Here is a 25,203-nt window from a genome sequence, read left to right as displayed (position 1 = left end):
TCAGGCAAAATAATAATAATAATAATAATAATGAAAAATTGCCAAAATTCAGCAAAAATTCGCACTATTATTAAGCTGTTATCATTAAAAAAACTATTTTTTTTAAATTTTAAACGATGTAAAATTTATTATTGTGCAATAATATTTTTGTAAATTATCACGGAATAACGCCAATTTTTCATTTGATTTTTAATTAAATAAAATTTTTAAAAATCTCTCCTAAGTGCACATTTTTGCCCTCAAAAGAATACATGTGCCAAATTTCAAGTTAGGAAATGAAAGCTATGTTGGGGCAAACGTCATACGCTGAGAAAGCAAAAATATATTTAATACTAGATCTTGACAAAATCCTCAAGCGCCATTAAATAAGTGCATTTTTAATAATAAAATTATTTTATATGTAAACCATTATTTTACATAAAATATTATGATGCATAATATTTTCACTCTCCTAACTTCCTTATTTAGTTAAAAAATATTTAAATCCCAAACGATTTCTGAAAATTTAGAAAACCAACCTTCTCTATAATTTATTAATATTTTTCAAATAATGTTATGAAGTTTCACTAAACATCATAAGTAGCCATTTAAATATATATTTACAGAAAAGAATAGAAAGAAAGCTTCTATATCTCCATCGAAATAGTGAAACGTTAGTCAATTTTTAAGTAACCTCAAACATTCAATCCATTTTTAGTTTAGGATACCTCAAAATAATTTTCAACTCAAAACGAAATAGTTCAGAATCATTAAGATAGAGAAGTTTTACTTAAATATCTCTCTTTTCCATGTTTTAGTTATTTTAAATTCAGTTTGCTAAATAATTCTTGCCGCCTCCTTGTTATTTGTTTGCGCATGCGAAATAGAAATTTAAATTTAACACTAAAAAATAACTAGATTAATTACTAATTGATTAATTCTCATTAAACCTTCAGTAAATATTTCCTTACGCGTTCTCTCGAACTTCACTACACATTTACTTCTCTGTTTTGTTTACAAATTTTGAATAACGGTTTGGGCATGGTTGTTCTTCCGTTATTCTATCTGTGAGATGTGTGAATGTGCCCTCCTGTAAAAAGGGGTTGTGCAAGCGAATGAGTGATGTGTGAGTAGCAAAGTCTTACTCTTGGACCTAATTAGCGCTTCTTTAAAAACAAGAGACGATCCCCCGCCGGCTTAAAATCGCTGTCTCCGTAACAGAGGGCTTGTCCGTGGCAAGTGCCATAAGAAATAACAACAACAAAATTTCTACCATCTACGGTACGCCAAAAATTGACATTTTAGTTTTATTCATGTAGGTTTATTTTTTAAATTACACTTTTTTTGAAAAAGTTGTGTCTCTTCAACTCTTTCTGAAATCAAAGCTCACAGTTCCCTGAATCTTAATTTTATCCCTTAAGTTAGTTAGTTATGTTAGGATTCATGAGGAAAGTTTTACTAAATTATTTGTTTGATTTCGGGATAAAAATCGATTTGTTGCTTCAAAAAAAAAATATTCTTTTCTGAAACTAGTGCAGCTTTAATTATTCTTTTCAACTATTCTTCATGTCATGGAACATTTAAAGGCAAGATGCACTCATTTCATAGATTATTTGAAACTTTTTATTTTTATAGCTAAAATATTAGTATTCATTAAAAAAGTCTAATCTTAAATTGAATTTTAAGATTCAGTATCTACTCATAGAAGATGAATATAACCATAAGAATGCTTTGTGTTATAATATTAAACTTTAAAAAAATCGAGTCATTAAATTACTAATTTGCAATTTCACGATCATAGTGCAATTTATTTACATAATCAGCTTAATTTGCAAACACTTCGAATAATTTATATATACATATATACATTAATTCTTAATAGCTAACAATAAGAACAAAGTGAAATGAAGTGGGTGCTTATGTCAAATGAGCAAACTTTGTGAATTGAAGAAATTGCAGTTTTGATTATAAACCTGTTTACATACTTTTAGTATAATAACTTTGATTTTGAAATACGATCAAACGATAATGAACAAATCAAATAATCTTCGTAAATTTTTCTAGGATTATTTGAATATTATTCATTAAATAGATCAAATCTTAAATACCCATAATCTTGAAATTTAGATCTATTCTTTTAAAATGGATCGTAAAAAAAAAACCCCACATATTTTACATCATCGCATATCTTAAAGATGACGAACCATTGCATTTTGAGGCTGAATTTCGTTTTCGACTGCCAAGTGTTTTCATCTGTTACTAATCTTTTGGAATCAAAACAAATATACTAAATTTGGCATTTTTGAAGGTCGAATCCTACTTTCCCCGCTCCACTTTTCCACTTGAAGAAACCAAGACAGTATCGACTTGTTCTACAGTCAATATGAGCTTACTGGACATGTGTTATTATGCTAAGGCGCCGCGGTTCATTCTTCTTAACTTAAGCAAATATCCAAAAGCATAAAACTGTCATAAAAGAACGAGTCAAGCGAATCACCTTGCTTTATGACACCATTAGACCTGTGATCACAGTGGTTTGCATCTGAGTTGTTCCAAAGGAGATTTTGCAAATCGAGTCAGGTAGGACCGCAGTTAAACATCTCACGTGGAAATAATGAAAAAACTTTACATTAAAACATTCTCGCTTCCTTCTTCGCAAGTTTCTAATAAAGGTGTTATCACAGAGAACGCCTTGCATGACACTGGTGTACAATGGTTACGAAATATTAAATTTTGGTAAGAAATTAGTATGTTTAAGGCATCTATCATGTGATTCTTGGCGAGTTTTTTGGCGATTGATCCTTGGCATGAAGTTAAAAGCATCCGAAAATCGAATTTATATTTCAGACGCGTTTTTTTCCAACCGATTAAAATAAAAATTTGACACAGAATGACACTCGTAATCACAAATCAAATTTGGTATGTAATTACAAAATCACATACCAAATTTGATGTGTTATAAAATGTGGAGATTCGACAGAATCTCAAGTTCGAATGTTTTGACGATTACAATATTTTCTCACTAATTCATGTGCGAGAAAATAATTACATCAGGATTTGTTTAATATTTTTTCTTAATAATAGTCCGTTATTTAATATAAAATAATACGCGTTTCTTTATAGTGAAATGGGAAAATCTGAATTCCCATTTGATATTTTGCTATTTTGTAGAGCCCTGTTCAAGTCAAATTTTTAAATTTTAGCACGACATAGAATCATTCACCATTTTACGCCGTACATTATCAAAAAAGAGTTGCTTGCTGGAAAAGTCCACGTTCTTTTTCTTAATTGCCATAACCTTCGATTTATTCGGGTTGCATTTCATTTTGTAATCTCTTGCCCAGTTTAAAATATCATTCAATGTGCTTTGATCAAGTTAAAAAATATCATCAAAACATTTTCCCTGAAAGCAGATGAGCAGATCGTCCGCGAAGGCTATAGTCTTGTCCTTTGTTTAAAACACCAATCCAATGCAATTATAATAACGTTTTTCGCATACGTGGTAAAGTTTCTCGTCTCATTTATTATTATTATTTTGTTATTAGAATTTGGATTTTTCGTACAAAAGCTTACGAACGTGTGTTCTAACAGTATCATGTGTACAAGCAGAAAATAAAAGTATCATTAAATCATTTAAAGCAACATTGCCACATGAAGCATCTATTTCATTGAATACAATGATGAACTGTTGTTGTTTCTTATGGCACTTGCCATGGACAAGCCCGCTGTTACGAAGACAGCGATTTTAAGTCAGTGGGGGAGCGTCTCTTGTTTTTAGAGTAGCGCCAACTATGGCCAAGAGTACGACTTTGCTACTCACGCATCACTCATTCGCTTGCACAACCCCTTTTTACAGGAGGGCACATTCACACATCTCACGGATAGAACAACGGAAGAGCAGCCATGCCCAAACCGGCACTCGAACCCATGACACCCAGATCACGGCGAAGACGCGCTACCCCTATGCCAGGACGACGGCACAATGAGGAACTGATTAGCTTAATTTATAGGGATTGATTGATAAATATGACTGCTCAGAATTTCAATAAAAGCAAAGCTAATCTTTAGCAACAAGGATTTATTATATGATCTTCTCATTGTATCTCAAGTAAAATTTAGGTAAAGTGCATTAAAGTTTTGGATATTGGATCCGTTTCATTGTTTAAAAATACTGTGTAAACTAAAAAATTATAACTTAAAAAAACATTTGTTTTAAGACTACCATTACTGTTCTTGCTGAAAGAAGATATAACTCGAGTTTTAATTATTTTACTTATTTTCTTAAATGTTCCCACTTACTTCAAAGAAATATTATGTACATTTTTGGTTATTACGTTTATTACTTGTGCGGTTATTCAGTTGAGTGAAAATATTAAATACATTTAAGCGTATCGATGTCATCCTGGTATAAACAACTTTCTGAATTCTAAGAAAAGGCCGCGGTGGCCTGGTGGTAAGTTGTAGGCTACGGAACTGGAGAGTGTCAAGTTCGAGACCCGAATCCGTGTAAGCGGGACTAGTATACGCTGAATTCGTCAGGGTCAAATGTCCTCTCGCTGGTATAGTGCAGAAGTTTTGAGAGGGGCTGCCAACTTAGGTGTCGTTCTCATCATCCGACCGCGGTTCAAAATTACATCTTAAAATAACTCTAGGATTGTTTTAAAAACGGGGCGTTAATATAGCTAAACTAAACGAATTCTAAGAAAATAAAAGAATGATTGTGTTTGGATAATAATTTTCACATTTCCGGAGAACATTCAATTACGAAATCAAGAAAAGAACTCTGATAATTCGCGAGTGGAAAAGATTATTATGGAGGCTTTGTATAAATTTTATTGAAGCATTTGGAAACAACAATACACAGGCAGTACACATTTCGGTCACAGGGAAATTGGGACTCCTTATTTTTCTCACTCAACTTGTTCCCGCTTTTAGATGCATTGCATTCGATTCTTCATGGCTGTATGAACTATTCTTAAGCGTATGAATAATAATTATTCCAACATTCATGAAATGATTACCTTAATTAAAAAATTATTTCATATCACATTCGTAGATTTAAAATTAGACACAAAATTGTTTCAACATTATTTTAAAAAGTATTCTTCGATGAAGATTCTATCTCATCATTCAGCTAGTTTAGTTATATTAGCGTCCCGTTTTAAGGCAACGCTAAGGCTATTTTGGAACGGACCTCGTAATTCTGAACCGTGGTCAGATGACGCCTGAGCTGACATCTCCCTTTCCAAGCTTCCGCGCCACGCCAGTGGGAGGACGTTTGGCCTCGATGGACTTGGCGTGCACCAGGCACTTTTACACGACGGTGGAATTGGTGTCGGTGGAATCGGGTCTCGAACCTGAAACCCTCCGATTCAGAAGCCAAGATCTCACCACCAAGCCACCGCGGCCCGTCATAATTCGGCTAATTTAAAATCGATTTGATTTAAAAAATTAACTACGTAATGAAAGCTATTTGTCATAGACAAACCAATTTTTATTAGGAAAAGGAAATAAGTGAAAGGGGGAAATACATCAACATTATGCAATTTAAGTTTTTTCTTCCACTCTTTTGCATATAAAAATTTATTCTTTCTTTATTTTTTGTCATTCGTTTTTCAATATATTGTTCAAAAGAACAAACAAACAAAGCAAGATTATTTTGTACACAAATTTTATTGTCTTCTTATACTTCCTTCTGTAAGCTTTGCTTTGCGCATTTGCAGCGCATGAGTAATAGTGAAGGAAATAAGAATAACAGTTGGTGATTAAAAAGGCAATTGAAAATAACAGTTCTGCGAATAGTCTCTAATGCCTCGATTCAATTAATTTCCGTTTATTCTATTGCGTGTATCAAAATACACAGCAGAATTCAACATGAATCAAGAAATTGTTTTAACAATTTTATTGAGGGGAAAAATGATACCAATATATTTACGAGGTTTTCAGGTAGAAGCAAACTGGAATCATTACGCTTTCATTTCTCTCGAAATTAAATTTCGTAACATATCCTTTTTACCCAAGATAAGAAAACCGTTCGAATACTCGCGACTTGGTGTGTGAAGGTCAATTATTTATCTTAGAGCAGTGATAAATAAATGAAGGTCATTAAGGCTAGTGGACATTTGCTCCTTTTGTTGTCGTTTTCCTTCTGGAAAAATGTTCGTTTTATTAATGCTTCATGGTCAGATTTATGCATCCAGTATCAAACTAAAAGCCTTTTGTGTGAAAATTCCGATAATTTGTAGAAAATTTTTAACAAAAATTCTTGGAAAATCAAGGAAGAATTATAATCAAGCTTTTTTCTTTTTCCATCTTATACACATCGGCGACAACTCGTGTTATTATGACCCAACGTAGCTGTACATATATTAAGTATACGTTCTCCGATATTATATTGGGGCTGCGGTGGCCTGGTGGAGGGTTTCAGATTCGAGATCCGATTCCACCGAAGAGCCTTCGTGTAAGTGGGTCTGATGCACGTTACATCCGTCTGGGCCAAACGCCCTCTCGCTGGTGGGGTGTGGGAGAGGGGTTACCAACTAAGGTGTCGCCCTCGTCATCTGACCGCGGTTCAAAATGACGAGGTTCGTCCCAAAATAGCTTTAGTGCTGCTTTAAAATGGGACGCTAATATAACTGAACTAAAATTGACATTATGTTATGACACCACATTCTTTTTCTTCCTGTAAGATGTATGATGGACACTACGATTAGGGAGGAGCACAGCATTTGACGAATATCACGTGATAATGAAATCGAGACGAGTACCTAATATTATTTCCTTGTCAAACTATGCGTTTCTTGTAAGATTGGAATTGTGAATTCAAATACTAAATTTACATTATTCAACTGAGGGCCATGGTAGCTTCGTAATAAAGTCCTGGCTTCGGCAACTGCCAACCAGAGGTTTCCAGGTTCGAAACTGTATCTCATTGGAAAAATGTTATGCAAGCCGGTCTTTTGCTCCTGAAGTCCGTCAGGGTCAAATGCCTTACAATTGGTGCGATGCGGGTTTGGAGAGGGGATGAAAGCTTATCTGACAGAAGTTCAAATTTACGTCCATCCCAAAATAGCCCTAGTGTCGCTCTAAATTTGGAGGGTAATAAAACTAAACTATACCACTACCTAGAAAAATTACAAAAAAGCAATGAAAGACAGTATAAGTTCCTCATATGAAACTATCCAATTTCTTCTAGCATTTAACATAATATGTTCTATTGGTTAAGCACTGCATTATTAGAACTTAACGCTAACTAGATATAAATTTTTATGCATATACAATGTATTAAAATAATAATGATTGTTGACAGAGCCAAATATATTCTTCGGTTATTATAATTTTAAAAAATAAATCAATAAATATCAATAAAAAATCAGTTATCCTTTCTTAAATAAACCTTAACATTTAAACAATGCTCTCTTCATTTACTAAAGGCAGGCCAATTTATCAAGAAAGTGAGGTGTAAGTTCCTACATTTTCAAAAGAATTCTTTTTTTTTATTTTGGGAAACGTATAATTTCTAATTTGCTGATTTATACTGAAGTTCGAATTTCTTTCACATTCAGTAATTATACTAGAAGAGCAAAATAACATTTTATGGGCTTTCTTATTGAAAAAATAATATGGTAAAAAAAAAACTTTTTAATAATCGAGATGTAAATATGTCCTTCGTTTTCTTGGATTTATTTATAATGTAATCAAAATTCACAACGCATTATAGAAAACTCACCAAATTAAAAGGAAAGTACGATTATTAGCAATAAAAAAGTAAGAAACAGAGCAGGGGAACTTCTTGATTCATGACAATGCTCCTCTGTATGCCGGAAGATACATCCAAGAAAATTTGCAGGAGCTCCATTACTAAGTGATACCGGATTTTCCACCGTGTGATTACCATTTGGATTCCGATCAATAATCCAAAATAGGAGTGGAGACATAGAGAGTTCCAATGTGGTCTTTATTTATGGAAATGCTTATCCTTATGCAGCAAAATAAATCTACAAAACTTTGCAGGAGTTCCATTACTATTTTGTTAGTGATGCTATCGCCCGAATTTGCCATTGTGTGATTACCATTTCTTAAAGATATGAGAAAGTTGAATGTGACGCAAAGATTTGATGATGACACTGCGCTCAACAATGATATGACAAGACCATTTAATTCTTTTTTTACATATTTTCTTGAAGAACGAACTTCACGCCTTATAAAAAGGTGAGAATAATTCCTTGATTTGATTATTTATTTCAGCATTTTACGAATAATAAAAATTTTGTGTTGTTGAAAGTCTGTCGCTGATCACCAAGTGGGGTTTATTTTTCGAACCGTACTTGTAAAAATATTTATAAATCACAAACAACTGTTATAAATCATAAGAAAATGAAAAACATTTACTAGTTCACACAGAATTTCCCAGAAGTAAACTTTCATTAGAAGCAATTTTAATACAAACTTTTTTTACGGGGAAAATACCAGACACATCAACTTAAATATCCGATTAGTCAACACAAATTACTATAGACATTTTGCATTAAATTTGTTACAGTTTTTAAAAGGGGCTTTGTGTGCGTAGTGAAATGGATTTTGAAATGAATGCAATTTGATTTCTCAAAAAGGAAATGGAAGTTAAATTATGATTGTTTGATGGAGAAAAGAAGAATAGAAGAAGAAGAATCGATTATGCGATTTCCTTGACCATTTGGATTGATGGGAGAAACATCATATGAATTTAAAAGCGTTTGAAGGTTCAAATCAATGAATAAATCAAACAATATTCATTCGTGACTCAAACATCATATGAAGGAATGAATCATTTGTAAAATGCCAATGAATTATTTTATTTTCCTACTAGAGAATCATCCATATATTTATTTTTTAAAAAATGTGACTATTTTTGACTTTTATATCATCTATATACAAACAGATAAAGAAGCTCATAGTTCGAAAAATTTTTTCATGCAAGATACATTTTTCTGAAATTCTCATGTGTCTGTGTCTTTGCTGGATCAAATATTGGAATTTTGAATTCGAATATATGAACACCCTTAATCCGATTTCTATGAAGCCTTCAATCTGTAAAAGATGCTGTCAAACTATTGTCTTGAAACGTTTCTGTGGGAAATATCCAATAAAATGAATATTTTTCAATGCAAACCATCAGCTTCGACGCATTGCATCCATTATTTCTTACCAGTTGAATATTTATTCGAGATATTTCTTTGTCAGATATGTTCCTCTGGTTTTCAGTTCCTTGTTTTGAAACTTTCTGCTAAACTACACATTTTCCTTATTCTAACAAATGAATGCAGTTTATAGAATGCTTAAAAGTTTTAATAATCAGTGGAAGAAGATTATTCATTGGAGTAGAAGAAAGACAATACCTCTTGCAGATGTTTCAAATTTAAATTTATTCATTTATTTTATATTATTAAACTGCTCAAATTGAGGATTCATTATTTCATTCAACTTGTTCATGCTGTTCTGTAAACTACATTTAATACACTGAACGTCAACAAAACAAAAGATGCATTCATTTGGATAAAATATGAGCTTTACAGTGCTAAAATATGAATACATGTTAATTTTATTTTTAGCATTTCCCATGGAGCATCAACGCAAGTTAATCTTAGGAACATAAACTGCACGATAAATAGCTCCAAATACAAATTGAATTAATAATTTCTCATATAACAAATAATTGATAATTCTTCATAAAAAGGAAAATAGCATTTTGATGTCACATTTATGACTCTAGCGTCCCTCACTACATGCTCCTACATCTAAAATCATAAAAATTCCAAACGGATTAAGTATGTGTTGAAGAAAAAGTAGTTCCATTACAGGGAACTTTAGAAAAATTATTCTTCAACCGGGAAAACAAATGATTTCATTACAAACTATGGTCTTGATAAGATATAAATCTTGAGTATAATCCTTGATTTCAAAGCGGATGCAAAATGCAAGTAATTCTTTCTTTCTTTTAACCCTTTCTAGGGCCGTGGGAAGTATGCTTCCCACCAAATTTATCAATCTTTGTATGAAATTATGTAGGTTGACCTAAGTTCTGACAAATTTTTTCAGTAAGTCAGAAACTTAGATGCTTCAGTTCTTTATCTCAGAAAAAATGGTGCGTCTTGATTTGTTACTTAATTATTAATTAAGCAAATTAATTAATGAATCAAATTAAATTTATCTAATAAGCTAAATGAATCCCTTTTCTTATTCTAATTTCAAGTCTAAAAATATTTTAACATAATATGACTAGAAAAAAATGACCCTTTAAAGGGTTGAAAAAATGCACATAAAAATGCAGTAAGGCTAGGGAAAATACCTGCTAAATAGATGGATTGAATGACAAAAGAAGCTTATAAAATGAGATTTCGAAAAATTTCAGAATAGCCCGAAAAAAAAAAGTGTTTGCAGAAAAGGAGATATTGGTCCTGCTGGGATTGCAGAACCAATATCTCCTCTCTATTTATAAAAAAGCCATGAACGGGCACTCTTTCTGTCTATTTTTTCTACCCCTCATTCACCCCCCTCCTTCTGTAATTCTTGGTCACCACCAAAGCATTTTTCGAAAGAACCTGAAGTGTAGAGTCAACAGCCTCCATTTTACAGAGTTATAACAAAAATGGAAAAACAAAATTGCTCTAATATAATAAAAATGTCTTTTTTGGTTTTTCTTTAGTAATTTCTCTATACTATTTGACTATAGGAAATATTCTGCTATGTGTTTATTTATTTTTAAGCTATACAAAATATTCTGCCAATATACTTATTCATTTTTAAACTGGCAATGTGAATGCCAGTCCCTTGGCTGCATGGTGCAGCTGGTTTAAGGGAACCGACACAAGCAGTACGAAAAAAATAACAAAGCAGGTGCGGATTGCATCGGATGACCCGGAGTGAGACGATACCACAATAAGGGTTTTCAATTCCCTTGTGCACCGAGTGACATTTCTCTGTTGCGATTAAGTTTCCGGCATACATCCAAACTCTTCTTTATACAGAGCTTTTAGCCAATTTATGAGTCACTTTTGGCCACTAACGTATTATCAGGCAATATTGGTCATGTATAATTCCGATTAAATTTCTTTTGTTTGTTTCTCATTTCAGAAATTTTGCAATTCCAATTTAGAAGTCTTCCATTTTGTACATTTTCAGAAGCCTAACACTTTCTGCTGTGCGCTCATTGTGACCGTGCACCTAACAACAAGCTTTGATCTTCAAGAGTGAATGTAACACCGGAAACGATAAAAGTTTCAATAACGAGTGTATTATATTGAATTACCACTGGGGGTACTGGATTAGAAGTGATCGTTCTCTGATTCAGGTCTAAATTACGATCTGTGGATGAATGAATGAAGTACGCCCCGTGAAAAGGGCTGTGAAGCATGAGTAGCTAAGACGTATTCTTGTCCCTAGATGGCGCTACTGAAACATGAGATGCTAAAACTCGGCTTAAAATCGCTGATTCCATTAGCGGCTTGTCAATGATAAATGACAAAAGCAACAACAACAACATATATCGAATTCTCATAAAAGTTCACAACGGTTTTAGACGATTCATCCAATATAGCCAATGATGAAATTTTGTGTACACGAATGAATATATTCTGCAATTTACGTTATGTTTTAAACTAGCTTTGTACTGATTCTATAAAATTCCACATCTTATAATGACTAAACTAAATTCATGTAAAAATAGTAGTAATATAGTTTCATACATCAAATTATATAGTTGGAAAGTTACTTATTTGTTTCAAGTTAATATTTTTCTTTCGTCATTCACAAATAATTCTATTGGATTTACAACCATCTGATACGTATTCTAAATGTAATTTCTACAGATTTCGGTTGCCATATTTCACTCTAAGGAAAAGACAGAAAGACATCTGGCTGCAAACATGGCGATATTTAGTAGTTTTTATGGCGATATTAGTAGTTTCTATATTCTTTGCTAATAAAAGAAGCGGTAAATTTTGAAAGCTTTTATTTGTAAGTCAGGGAAATAGTGAGATTTTTAGAGAAAAATCAAGATCTCCATTTCCTAAGCTCAATTGAAGATATTGTTACGAATATGCAATGTTGCTTCCTAGCCCAGTTGGCTCCATCTAAAAGACAGTTTTATTATTGGATGCTATCGGATGCCGGATCATTGATCCCCGGGCTTGGCGACTTGGTGGAGAATTTGAGGACAAAATGGATGATATTGAAAACTTCAAGAATTTTGGCAATAGAGCCAATAGGAGCTGAGATATGCTTGCTTGTTCGAGAACCTTCTCTGTCGTGCCTTGGGAACTATAAAAGGCCGTGAGGTCGAGGCAGTCATTTCAGTTCTTGTTAATAATTGAACGAGTTTTCTCCATGGGGGGCTTTAACATGCTTATCATTATTGTGCTGCTTGCGTTCTGCTATTTGCTAGAAGTGCTGCTGTTTATTGTTTGTGTACGTCTTAGCTGTGTTTGGTTGCCTTGACGTTTGACGTATTCGTGCCTTTGTGTTAATAAATGTAGTAATTTCTTTTGTGGCCGGCTGATTGTTTTACACTATACATTATTACGAGCCCGTTGAATTTACGTACTTAAAGTTCCGTAAAATTTGATGTCAGGAGTGGGGTTGTAGCTGAATTACCGTAACAATACTTTGATGATATATTAACAATTGATTGAAATAGAATGTGATGATCATAGGAATGTGATCACGGAACAGTATTTTTGTTAATTATGAAAGATTTTAATTTATATATTGACGGTAATTATTGATTGAAAACTGAATATGCATTTATAAGGCAATTGAAAGAATTAACACCTCGTCGTTTATTTGGTATGCATCGATACAAGAACTCTTTCTCTTTATGTCTCTAAGGCAGCTTGCATATTACCTCGTCGTTCTTTACGTATGCCATCGATGAAAAAAACAACAACTTTCTTTTTGTTTATATCCTTTAGTCAAGTTTATATGTTTTAGCCAAATCTTTTAATCCTCAAGGAAATCGGACAAAATAAATACGTGAATGCTTGTCAAAAATGGATGCAGGAATTCTTATTTTTTTAAAAAGGTATTTATGAACAGACCTTAAAAAAAATTTTTAAAGCGAATTGCATTCGTCTAAAAGCATTAAACGTCTTTTATCGTAGCCTTCGCGTGAGTTTTAAAATTAAAAGGTATTTAATTAAATATTTTTGGTAAAGGTTTGACGATTTCAATCCTTGACCAATTTGCAGTGATGTCCTCTAATACTATAATATACTGAAGGAATTGAACTTTTATTTAATTTAATAAACACAATATTATTCATACAAGCTACATAGATGTGTAATAATATATCTAATTTATCCTAAGGTAATTTATCCCAACCTGTATCCAATGCTGGAAGAAAGAATAATAAAAATGAAAACGAAGCACTGAATTAAAAAGTTCCACAAACACGGCTCAGTTACCATCCGACGCAAAACACATAGTGACCGGTTGCACTGTTGCTCGTAAATGCGCACAAGAAATTTCACTTCGTCATTTTCCTTCTTTATTGCGTTTTAATAAGCACTCACGAATGAGCTCCGAAACTCACGTGATCCGTGTGAACGAAAGAATATTTTAATGAGCATAAACTCAAGGGAAACCTACGATGAGGTAACGAGATGAAGCATTCACTTGCTCACTTTAAATAAGCATTTTTGTTTTCTCATTTGCGAAGTATAGAGAAAGTATTGTAATAATAAAAAAAAAAGAACAGACTCGTGATTTTGGCGAATTTCCACTCCAATTTTAAGATCTACCTGAGTTCGAAAAACACATCTTTTAAAAAAATGTGTGTCTGTCAGCCTGTGATAAAGCCAACTCAAAATGCTTTAAGCTAGATGGATAAAAAAATTTACGGTCTTTACACTCATTTTGTAGATTTCTGTCAAATTTTGTGCGAAATGTTTTCAGAGGAAGCCTGTCTGTCTGGCTGCTTGATTGTAAGTTAACGCAATGATCACAAAATGAGGATAAATAAATGAATAAAACCGATTTAAGATCTATAGTGTAGATACCTATCAAATTTTGAGCCAAATCTAATTGGGGGGGGGGGGAGGTTGATTGTCTGTCGGTCTGTAATTTCAGATACATCTAAAGGTGACAACTCAAAAACACAATAATTTAAATATATCAAATTTGGTGTACCATTTTGAGACTAGAAGTGTAATGAGTGTCATATTTTTGTTTCAATCGGTTGGGAAGAGAGCGTCTAAAATACAAATTTAATTTTCGGATATTTTTAACCGCATGCCAGAGATTAATCGCCAAAAAAACTTGCCAAAGATCACATGATAGGTCAGTAAACTTGTTAAATTATCGCCAAAGGTTGATATTTCGTGACTATTGTCCACTAATGCTATGCAAAGCGTTCACTGAGGCAACACATTTATAAGAGTATGTAAGTAAGTTGTGGAGAAACCTTTTTGGCTGGTTTGTATTGCACTCAGAGCCAAGCACTTCAAAAAGTCAATGTGTGGGGGTTGATGATGTGGGGGTTGGGGGTTGGAAGCACTTAGGCTCTGTGGCCTTTGATCTTCCGCTCGGCTGAATTGATGAATAAGTGACAAACAATTATGAATTTTTTAAACTTTAAATGATGACTCATCATTTATATTAATTAGCTGGGTTAATATCTATAGGAAATAATATGAGGGAGAAAGAAAAAAAAAGCTCATGTGGGCTATATATATTCTTAGAGATGTGATAATTTACTAGTCCGGGATAAGTCTTCGAAAACTCAATGTGAACGATGTATGTACGTAATATGCATGAACTGAACAACAATAGGCCAACCAACCGTTTTTTCCGTCGCATCCACAATCGGATGGAAAATCATAATTAGGGAAAAGAAGGAGTTTTAAATACGAACCGTTTTTGTTTCTACTTCCATTTGCCTGTAGAAACAAAGAAAAAACACTTGCGCTTCTGAAAGACAAAAGAAATTGCACCACCCACAATTAGATACCTCCCTGCTTGAAAGACAAAAGAAATTGCTTGCTGAAACACAGACACATCTGCTTTGGTAGAATGCATATATTACTGCCCGTTCTGAACGTAGAATGCAAAACTGTGAGCATCACTTGTGAACGTCAAACTAACATTTGAACTCCTATAACTTTGAAATAATGGGGAATATCCATAATTAGGAACGTAATAGAAAAAAAAAGTATTAATCCTTTCGCACACAATGACGAGTTTGACTCGCACACTGAATAACCGAATTTTTATTTTAAAATCTGTAATTAATTGAAAGTGTTAAGTAATCTAAAAAGCAAAAATCACATAGAAATGCTTCAATAGCTCAGAGATTAAAATAATAATAATAGGAATTAAAATAACAATAAATGTCCCTGACAGCCGGCTTCCTGGCCTAGGGGTATCGCGTCTTCCCCGTGATCTAGGTGTCCCGGGTTCGAGTCCAGGTTCGAGCATGGTTGTTCTTTACCCTGGGCTCCATCTGTGAGGTGCGTGAATGAGCGCCCCCCTGTGAAAAGGGGTTGTGCAAGCGAGTGCGTGAGTGTTTCTTCCTCCCCTGAGCTAGAAATCAGACTTCTGCCCTCGGGTGCTCAGGGGTCTTTACCCTCAGAAGCTACTGTGCAAATACTGGACTCAAAATAGTCACACGACAATACAAAAAAATATCCCTGATAGGATGTGTCACCTAATTTGGAAGTTAAGTAAATTCGTATGTCAAAGGGTCTCTTTTAAAGGATTCATGATGCTGTTTGGGCATAGCTGAGCAAGCTGAAAAAGCAAAAGATATAGTGATTATACTTTGAAAGCTGGATTAATTATTAATATGCTTGATAATATTTATAGGCGATTATCTTCAGTCCATTCACATCACAATCCTAGACGTTATTTGGATGCAATACTTGCAGGCAGATAAAAAAAAATTTTCAATGAAAGGAGTTGTTGTATACGTAGACTGTTGTTTCTGTATAAATAAATGCAATTCGATCATGTAATATTATTAGTTGAATTCTCTAGAGTAGTAAAATGGCGACATGACCCACAAATACGATTCCGATTCAATAAAATCTAGGGATACGAAATTGGAGATAGTATAATATTTTCATCCCTGGTGATACATTACATGCATCATCACTATTTCAAAAATAGTTAAATTTAAATGCTAATTTAGTACTTAGTATATCATTCATTTTTATTCAGCAAGCTATGAGTGAAAGTTAATATATTTAAATCTGTGCGTCTCACTCTGTTAACTTAGCGTTTCCTAAACATGTGAACTTTCCAGTGGGAATTCGTATAAGATTTTATTCTCTTATTTTAATCGACAGTAGAGCGTGAGATCTTACATTATCTTACCACATTTTCCATGCAAAGCTTGCCGTCATATTTTTTTATATATATCTTTTAATTTCTACGATCGAAAGCAATATTTTAACCGAGCAGCTTTCGGTCTACTGCCAGGGCATGTGCATGTTTTATTATAAAATTATCAAACTCTCTTTGCTGCAACCTGGGTTTGGTTTGGTTATATTAACGTCCCATTTAAAGCAACACTAGGGCTATTTTGGAACGGACCTCTTTTTAATGTACGGACTTAATTTGAACCGCGGTCAGATGACGAAGACGACACCTGAACTGGCACCACCCTCTTCAAACTTCCACACCACACCAGCGGGAGGACGTCTGTCCCCCGACGGATTTAATGTGCACCAAACCCGTTTACACGACGGTTTTTCACTAAAATCAAGTCTCAAATCTAAAACCCTCCGGTCCGAAGACGAAACCTTAGCACCAGGCCACCGTTGCCTCTCAATTTACCGCCGGGGCCTGTGCATGTTCTATTATAAAATGATCAAGTTCTCTTTGCTTCAACGTGGAACCTTCTAAGTAAAGACAGAATCAAACAGGACACAAAGTTGAAAATCGGGGCTGTAGTACTAGTTCTTGATATTATCAGTTTTGCTAGACAGAATGCATAGCTTACATATGACCGAAAGTAATTATATAATACTCATACTACTGATATATACTACTTATATACTACTGAATCTAATAGAAAACAGCCAGATAGTAGATCATAAATATAATATAATAATGTTGTTGCTTATCCCTCTTGGACTGGATACCAATTCAAACTAAGTCCAAGAGATTGGAGAAAGAGGGGTGCTTCTAAGGGTAAAGACCCCTGAGCACCCGAGAGGAAAAGTCTGACTTTAGCTCATATGAAGAAGACAATCAGACAATCGCTTGCACGACCCCTTTTTTACAGGGAGCTCTTTCACACACCTCACAGATAGAACACAGGGTAAAGAACAACCATGCACGAACCAGGACTAGAACCAGTGACGCCTGGATCACGGGGAAGACGCGCTACCCTTAAGCTAGGAACTCCGGCATAATATAATAAGAGTGAGATTACGATCTTTGCTCTATAAATTTTACCCGTAGTAAAATTTAGGGAGAAAAAAGAATGATTTTTTATAGCTTGTTAATCAGTTTTTTTAATGACAATTTCGGTGAAATATTAACTTGCAAATAAAAAAAACTGGAAACATTGAGACAAAGGGAAAGACAAGAACACAAAATCTTAGGCCGTCCGGGCTAATCCACAATGTCTGATTATTTGAGCAATACGTGCTATATATATATATATATATATATATATATATATATATATATATATATATATATATATATATATATATATATATATATATATATATATATATATATATATATATATATATATATATATATATATATATATATATATATATATATATATATATTGAACTTTCATGTTTCAAGAATTTTATTAAAGCTAACTCACCATATCAGAAGGGCATTTTGCTGTGTTATTTTTTGGATCTTCTTTCAATAACTGGTCAATGTAGATTCATTCCTTCATTTTTAACTTAATCAGCATTTTAAAAATATAAATATTAATTAAATAAATATACATATATATATTAGTATAACATTAATTATTAACTAGATTAGTCATTTTTTTTTTCTTATTTACAAAGAAAAGAATATTATTATTATTATTATGATAAATTAAAAGGAAATAATAAACTTCTAAAAATTTAAGATTAAAACTTATTATTTTACAATGCCTACCAAATGGAATACAAAGTAAATGATTAAATAATTAATTAATATTCCAGTTTATTACAAATAAATAATTATATTTTGTTAATAATTCAGTGTAAATACACATTCTAGTTTTAATATTTTATAATTCATAGAATTTGCCCTTTTTCCAAATTTAAATATTTGCCAGCTTGTCAAATAGCATTCAACCAAACGATCTGTCAGCGACCCCTCCTCAGCCATGCGGTTCTAGGCAATAGCCTAGTCTGCCGAGTCCTAAATCCCCCACAGCATATCGATACGATATTGGCTGCAGGTGATATAATTTTTCTTCTGGAAATCCTGTGAAACCAGACTAAAAAATATTATTTTAATATATTCTCTACGGGGCCCAGCCATCAATTCACCGTTTTTGTTTTCCGGTCCGTTTTTGAGTAATTTTGATATTCTTTTAGGAGAGAGAGTAAATTTGAAAGAATTTAAGGGGGGGGGGGGAATACAAATTTAGAAATATAGATTTTTAATCACAAAAAATGTTTAAAGGAAGGGTTTCTTTATCATTTCTTGCTTTGTAATTATTTGCTAATAATCATTTCCAGAACTTACAAACTAAACATGTCTTTCGAAACCTATCTTTACCTATCTTTCGAAACTCGTAAATTTGAACTGCGCACTTTTCCCGCGTCTGTGCGTATATGTATAAAAAAAAGAAGGATTATTTTTTTAGAACCAAAGTAGGCGCAAAAAACACTTACCATTCATTCATTCTCAAAATGATAAGTGCAACTTTTAACCATAAATTTAAACGTTTTTAATTTGCGTAAAAACTTTCCTTACGCATTTACCATAAAACATCATCCGCAATAGACTGCAAAAAAAAAAAAAAATCACATGAAATAATAATAAAAAAAAATGTAATAAAAAAATGAGAGAAACCAACCTAAACATCCTCTCTACTTGCAGTTTGTTGTCATACAACGTTTGGGTTAGTCAACCAATGGGAAAGCAGGTATACTGTCGTGACGTAGGCACACGTGGGAGAAAACTAGTTGAGAGGATTTGCGAGGAAAAAGGCGCGCTTCAGACATTTGTTTGTTATTCTGTAGAAAGTATTCTGCGGGAACCGAGGGTGTTCGGAGGATATTCTTTTCACACTGTTGTTCATAGAAGTCCAGGAATACATGCGGCCTCCTCCTCCCATTCAGGATATTTTTGACGTATTTTGATTCTCTTTTTTTATGCGAGAAATAAGTATGATGAAATGGAGAGTTCGGAGAGACAGTCATTGCAACTCCATTGAGTGAGTAAACATTTGTTTAATAATTGTTTCCCTGTATGGGATTACCTAGAATTGTAACTTACCTAGAAAATGGTTTTCACGTTTGCCAAATTTATGTTTTCATTCTTCAGTTTACTTTGTATATAGTGAATATTACTGAACTTTTTTTAAAATCTCTGACGGCATTTGCATATCTTTATTAAAGGCTTGTAAGGATTTGAGTGTCTTAATATTTCAGATATTTGTTTAAATTATTTGAAAGTATTTAATTCTTGAAGTTTTTGGTTCTATAAGTGTTATTAACATTGAGGAGAAATATACATTACATCAATTTCCCCTGTTTCCACTTGAAAACAAAATCGAAACTTGAACCAGTTATAATTTAGAGAATTTTAATGTATGAAAAATTTGCATTTTGTAACATTGATAAGAAGTCATTTCAGAATAAATTATGAGATTTTCATCCGTGAATAATTATTAATTTCTTTTTACCAATTTGAATTTCCTTTTTAATCGAAAAGCTCCCAAATTGTAATTGTAACATTTCTAGATTGAATTGCAGAGAATTTTAAGATCACGATTGCTAATCGTATTCACGATTGGGATAAATTGTTGAGTGCTTGAGAAAAAGGTATTATTCAAATGAAATGGTTCGCTTTTATATAAAGTTTTATTAGAATTCTTCGTAGATGATATTTATAAAAGGGGAATCAGTAAAGGTGCTCTGTCGAACTTTTTTCTGTCAATTTTTCTTTTGTATATTACTATAGGCTGTAATATTGCATCAACTAAATTTAAATTTACCTATTCATGGAAAAAAGAATTTTATCAGATAACAGCATCATTACTTTTCGGAGGGGAACCATTTTATAGTTAGATGAAGGATGATATTGAACACAATTTTCAACATATATTTTACGATAATGGTTTTAGTATGCATTCTACGATAATGTGTATAATTTAATCCTTTGCTTTCGAACAAGTAATTCGATGCAAAAATATTCAGCTAACACAACAACTTGCTTATTGCTATGAAAAAAACCCATTTATTATAGTTTTAAGTTGAATTTTACAGAAAAATGAATCTAAATCTTCTTACCATTCTTTAGGTATTTTTTAAAAATTAAAATTAAAAAATAAATAAATAAAACGTCAAAATGATGCACCGTCTTGAATGGTGAGTGAGAGGCACCATTCGAGTACAAAGGGTTAGAAAGTGCTGCATGTTTTGGTGTTATTGATGCAAGAAATTTATCACAAGCTTTAGTTTTAGCTACTTAAAAGTCAGTTTCTGTTTCGTGCTTTCAGACTTAGCGAATTCTGTCATGTCTTGGCAGCTAAGTAAAATTTCTTTTTTAATGCGTTTTCAACCTGACGCTTAGGGCTGAATTATTATAAGCGTAACAAATACTCACCTGTTGATTTTTATCATTTTCCACAAAGGATCTACAGAAAATACAAACTGACATGTTTTCTGGAATGCGATGACATCAATGGATACATTCCTGTTGTAATCTGAAATTTTCCGAAAGAGAATTTTATTTTGTATTTGATTTATAAGCATCTTTAAACTTTATTGCAATACAGTTTATAGCTAGTGAATAAAATATTGGATTTGCGGAATGGCCTGGCCATAATTATTATAATTAACCCTTTACAGTCCTAAAAGTAATAAGATGTGTAACTACATATGCGAGTGTAAGGTTTAGTTTAGTGTTTAGAAAGCTTAAAAATGTAATTAACGATTTGTTCTAATTTCTAAAGATTAATATGAAAGTTTTTACTATAACACATCTTTTATAATAATTATCCAAAAAGAATATGAAAACGATGCACTTTTTTTAATGCGATTTAGACTCGGCATTGGACGGCAACGGGTTAATCAATTGATTAACCTTTGCTTTTTATTTTATTATTATAAGTAAGTACTGAAGTTATTTCAGGCCCTTTTCAACGCTTCTTTTAAAAATGCGTCTTTTATTACATAATGGTTTCTGTCAATAACAAATATGTTAATTCTAAGTTATTAACGTTATGAATGGGCCATTTTCTCTTATCAAGTTAGATGATCTGTTTCGAGAAGATTTTTACTGTATTGATTTACCTAAGAAATGAAAGGATACCCGAGACGTTTATGGATTAAAATCCATGCTTGTATCGAGTTATTAACTTTATGAACACTATATTTTAGACAATAAGCTTAAAAAAGTACACTTCAATGCACGAATTGAACTCGAATGTTACAATTAAGGTTTCTATTATTCATGCCGGCTTAAAAGAAAATTTATTGAGAGAATGCCGGATAATAAGTATAAGATACTCCCCCCCCCCCCGATTACTTTTGATATTTTCATATTGATCCTTGTGCTTTGTAAAATTAAAAATGCCAGATTACAATTCATTATTTTATGATTTGAATATAACACTGCAGTAAATGTGCATAGAATATTTGAACCAATCCGTTGAGAAAAGGCAACAATCTTTGTCTAAAGCTTTGAGGGCTTTTTGCCCGTTCAGAAATATATTTAATTAATAATCCTTGAAGCATCGCTGTATTTTTAAATATATAGAGATTAAGAAATGATCTTGCATTATGATCTGCTATGATATCGACAATCGATTGCCTCTCTCTATACAAAACGCTAACGTATTTGGCATAAAAATCTTATTTATTGTTGAATGGCAACTGTCAAATATTTATAAACCATCGTATGAATTTTAGACTGCTTAATTGAATGTTTCTACAAGTGGATTGATTCAACGTTTCGGTAACTAATTAACGCAGCTGCAAAATATTATTAGAAATGCTCTGAATGTGGTTCGCCGTGTCACGAAAAATTACATTTAGTCAAAGGAAATAAGATATAAAAGGAATCAAGAAATAGACTTCAAATAGAAAGTTTAATCGAGTTTGGAAATACTCAACTATCGCCAAATGTGGTATAATTATGGCAAAAATTTTATATCGCCAATGAAAATGAATGTCCATGTTGTCTTTGTATTATCTTAATACACAAAAAATTACCGTTTTAATGATACCAGTTTCATTTGATTTGAATCCTCCCTTTATTTTAATAGTTTATTACAATAGATTTAACAATGCTTTTAAATATTATGAGAGAATTCAAAACATTTAATTGCGTGCTTTTGAAATTTCGTAGTAGAATTTTCATTTCCATTTTTATTTAACAATGCATATAATTTTTAATTTGCAATAAGCTGATTCAATTGAATTTGTTTTTAAATCGTATCAAATAAGATGAAATGTCTTTTTAATACATTCCGTAATTTATTTTACAGTCTAAAACGTCAATAATCTGAGCGAATGAATGGGTTGCCAGAGGCGGCTAGTTTCATAAAATTTAAAACTTATTACACTTTTTGGATATAATAAATTACATTATAATTGCAGAGATGGATATTGCATTGATTCTGTGCATTGTTGTTGTTCCTCTTGATCCCAGGTGGTATAGCTGCGTTATACCACCTCCATGAAACCAAAGATCTCTAAAAGGTCCAAAAACAAAAGCGGTTCCCTTAAAATCTCAAATAGTAAAATGTAAACATTTAAGAATGTGATTGAGGGAGGCTTGATCTGCCTTGCCCCAAGAACATTCAGCAAAGATCCTCCGTCCGTTTTGGAAGATGAGGGATTTAGTGTGTCCACTCAAAAAACGAGAGCCGCTTGCTGTTTTCTAGAGATATTTAGGCGGTGACACCAATCGGGACTCTTACCAAAATACCAAGGGTGAGCAGGTGGGACTCTCCGCTATTCTGTGCATTGTAAACTAATGCACTGAAATTTTAAAAATATAAGGTTGTGAATTTTTACTTGTGTGCGTTTTTTAGAAACTTCAGTGTTAATTTGTATATAAACTTGAACTCATAATTTGAGTACGCATTAAATGTAAAATTCATTCCATTCTTAACCCATTTATATACATAATCTTCTCTTTTGACTATTTTTAATCATTCCATTTTCACTTTTTTTTTTGTGCACCAGCCGTATGACGAAAATAGTAATCGTATTATCTGCTCCACCACGCCATAGTTTAAATCTGTTAGCCGTTCTAGTTAAAGACGGCAAAAACAAAAGTCCTTCTGTAAGATCTTTACTGGAACTTTGCAAACTAAACAATAATAAAATGAACAAGAATTTTAAAAAAGAGTTACGAGTTAAGTAATCCACTTATCAAACACTATCTAAATTCTCGTTTTCGTTCATTGCACCTTTAAATCAATGACTTAAGTTTTTGACATTAAATCATACCCCGAAGCCTAATGTACCTTTCATCGTAGATCATCGAAACCCATTAGCTTAACCTAATATAATTTATCCTTAGTTTGTATAATCGATGATTAATAATTAAGTTCTTGAATAACTGCGAGCTAATCTTGAACAGCTAAATGACCCGACAGTTTTGCCGATTCACCCAATAGTCATATAATCAAGGGTTAATTACGTAGGCTATTAAATCATCAGTGGGTTGTTGCTCTGCCTGATTTTACTTTCGGTTCCCTGACCCAGTTTCCTACTCTTGCGATGATTCTGTAGGTCGAGGAACCTTTTGCGATTGGAACAATTATTTTCTGAACTTTTGCACTTGGTTGTAGTAAGAAGAAAGTAGAGCCCATTTCAGTGAATTCAATCCATAGACGTCTATTGTGTCAAATTAAAACTTAAGAAAAATTACATGCAGTTCATAACCGGACTGTATTAATACTTTTTAAGTTTTAAATATATTATTTTTCTGTTGAAACAATAGTTTTTTATCTGACGTCGTTTCATATCGCTTTAATTCTATCAGTCGAAAGATATTAATTCTGCATTGAAAGTGGAATCATAAATTAATGTAAATTGAACTCCTTTTCTCCTTTGGTTTTGCTTTCCCTGATAGAGCGTATTTTGTGATCATCAAACTACTGAAAAAAATTTCACTAATGCGTTGAGTAGATGGATTTTAAATATGAATTTTGTACACACCTGAATAAATGAATAGCATCGTTGTCGGATGAACGCTAAATTAAGAGAAAAAAAATCGAAAGATCACTGTAATGAAAAGAATAAAAAAGATAGATTTTCCCCCTTTGTGTTGAATCTAACAATTCGAAAAGCAGTGAAACATCTAAAAGTTTTAATGTCGTAATAAGGCACGAAAATGAATTGAATTGTAGGCTCCAAGTTGAATTAAATTTCTTATTTTTCTCTCCCAAAATAATTGAAAGTTGCTTAAGTTCAAATCAGTTTTAGATTTTAGAAGTAACACAATTTCACCGTATTTTAAAAAAATGTCTTTTTAAGAATTTTTTTTTCTTTCTGGATTGCTTCCGAGTGGAATATTATGATGAACGCGTTGACATTTTTCTTTGAATATATTTTGGGACGAAAACTGTCATATTAAGAGAATTCGTAGGATCAAATTCCGATTCTGTTCTTTTTATTATTTGGTTTAGGAGAAGTCTGAAATCACCAATGCGCCATTTTTATTAACTTATCAGACGATCTGATTTTTTTTTATGGATTAAGTTGCAAAATTTGGGAGAGAAAAAAGTACTGATACTGATTTTTTACTTTTTTAAATGTTAAACTTAAAAATTTTAAATTTCTATAATTCGTTTAAATCCATTTGATATGTCAGTGCAAATAATACGAAAGCAAATCCTATGATTTTTGCAGCAATGTTAGAGTTTAAAATCTTGTTTAAATAGATCAGAATTTTGTACAGTTGATATGTATTAAATCTTAACTGAATTAAATCCTTATTTTGAAAAAAAAAAGACTATTGAGTTATTCATGTTGTATATTTATAATAACATCTATTGTGACCCATTAATTCCTCGCCAAATTTTTGTAATCTCAC

At 32.5% G+C, this 25,203-nt stretch overlaps 1 protein-coding gene across 3 annotated transcripts in view; it reads left to right on the top strand.

Moving 5' to 3' along the window:
* LOC129971855 (uncharacterized) overlaps nucleotides 1–25,203 on the top strand; it is a 219,883-nt gene that overhangs the window by 24,109 nt on the left and 170,571 nt on the right. Inside the window, exon 1 of one of the 3 annotated variants that reach the window (XM_056085848.1) lies at nucleotides 19,152–19,363. The exons of the other annotated variants lie outside the window; for them this stretch is intronic. Coding sequence (XP_055941823.1) covers nucleotides 19,302–19,363 — 62 coding nt within the window. The 5' untranslated portion in view covers nucleotides 19,152–19,301. Of the gene's footprint in view, nucleotides 1–19,151; nucleotides 19,364–25,203 lie in introns of those variants that run through there. 3 annotated transcript variants of the gene reach the window in all.

The sequence above is a fragment of the Argiope bruennichi genome, chromosome 1 (assembly GCF_947563725.1).
Source record: "Argiope bruennichi chromosome 1, qqArgBrue1.1, whole genome shotgun sequence".
Lineage (NCBI taxonomy): Eukaryota > Metazoa > Arthropoda > Arachnida > Araneae > Araneidae > Argiope > Argiope bruennichi.
This window is presented reverse-complemented; position numbering and strand designations above follow the sequence as displayed.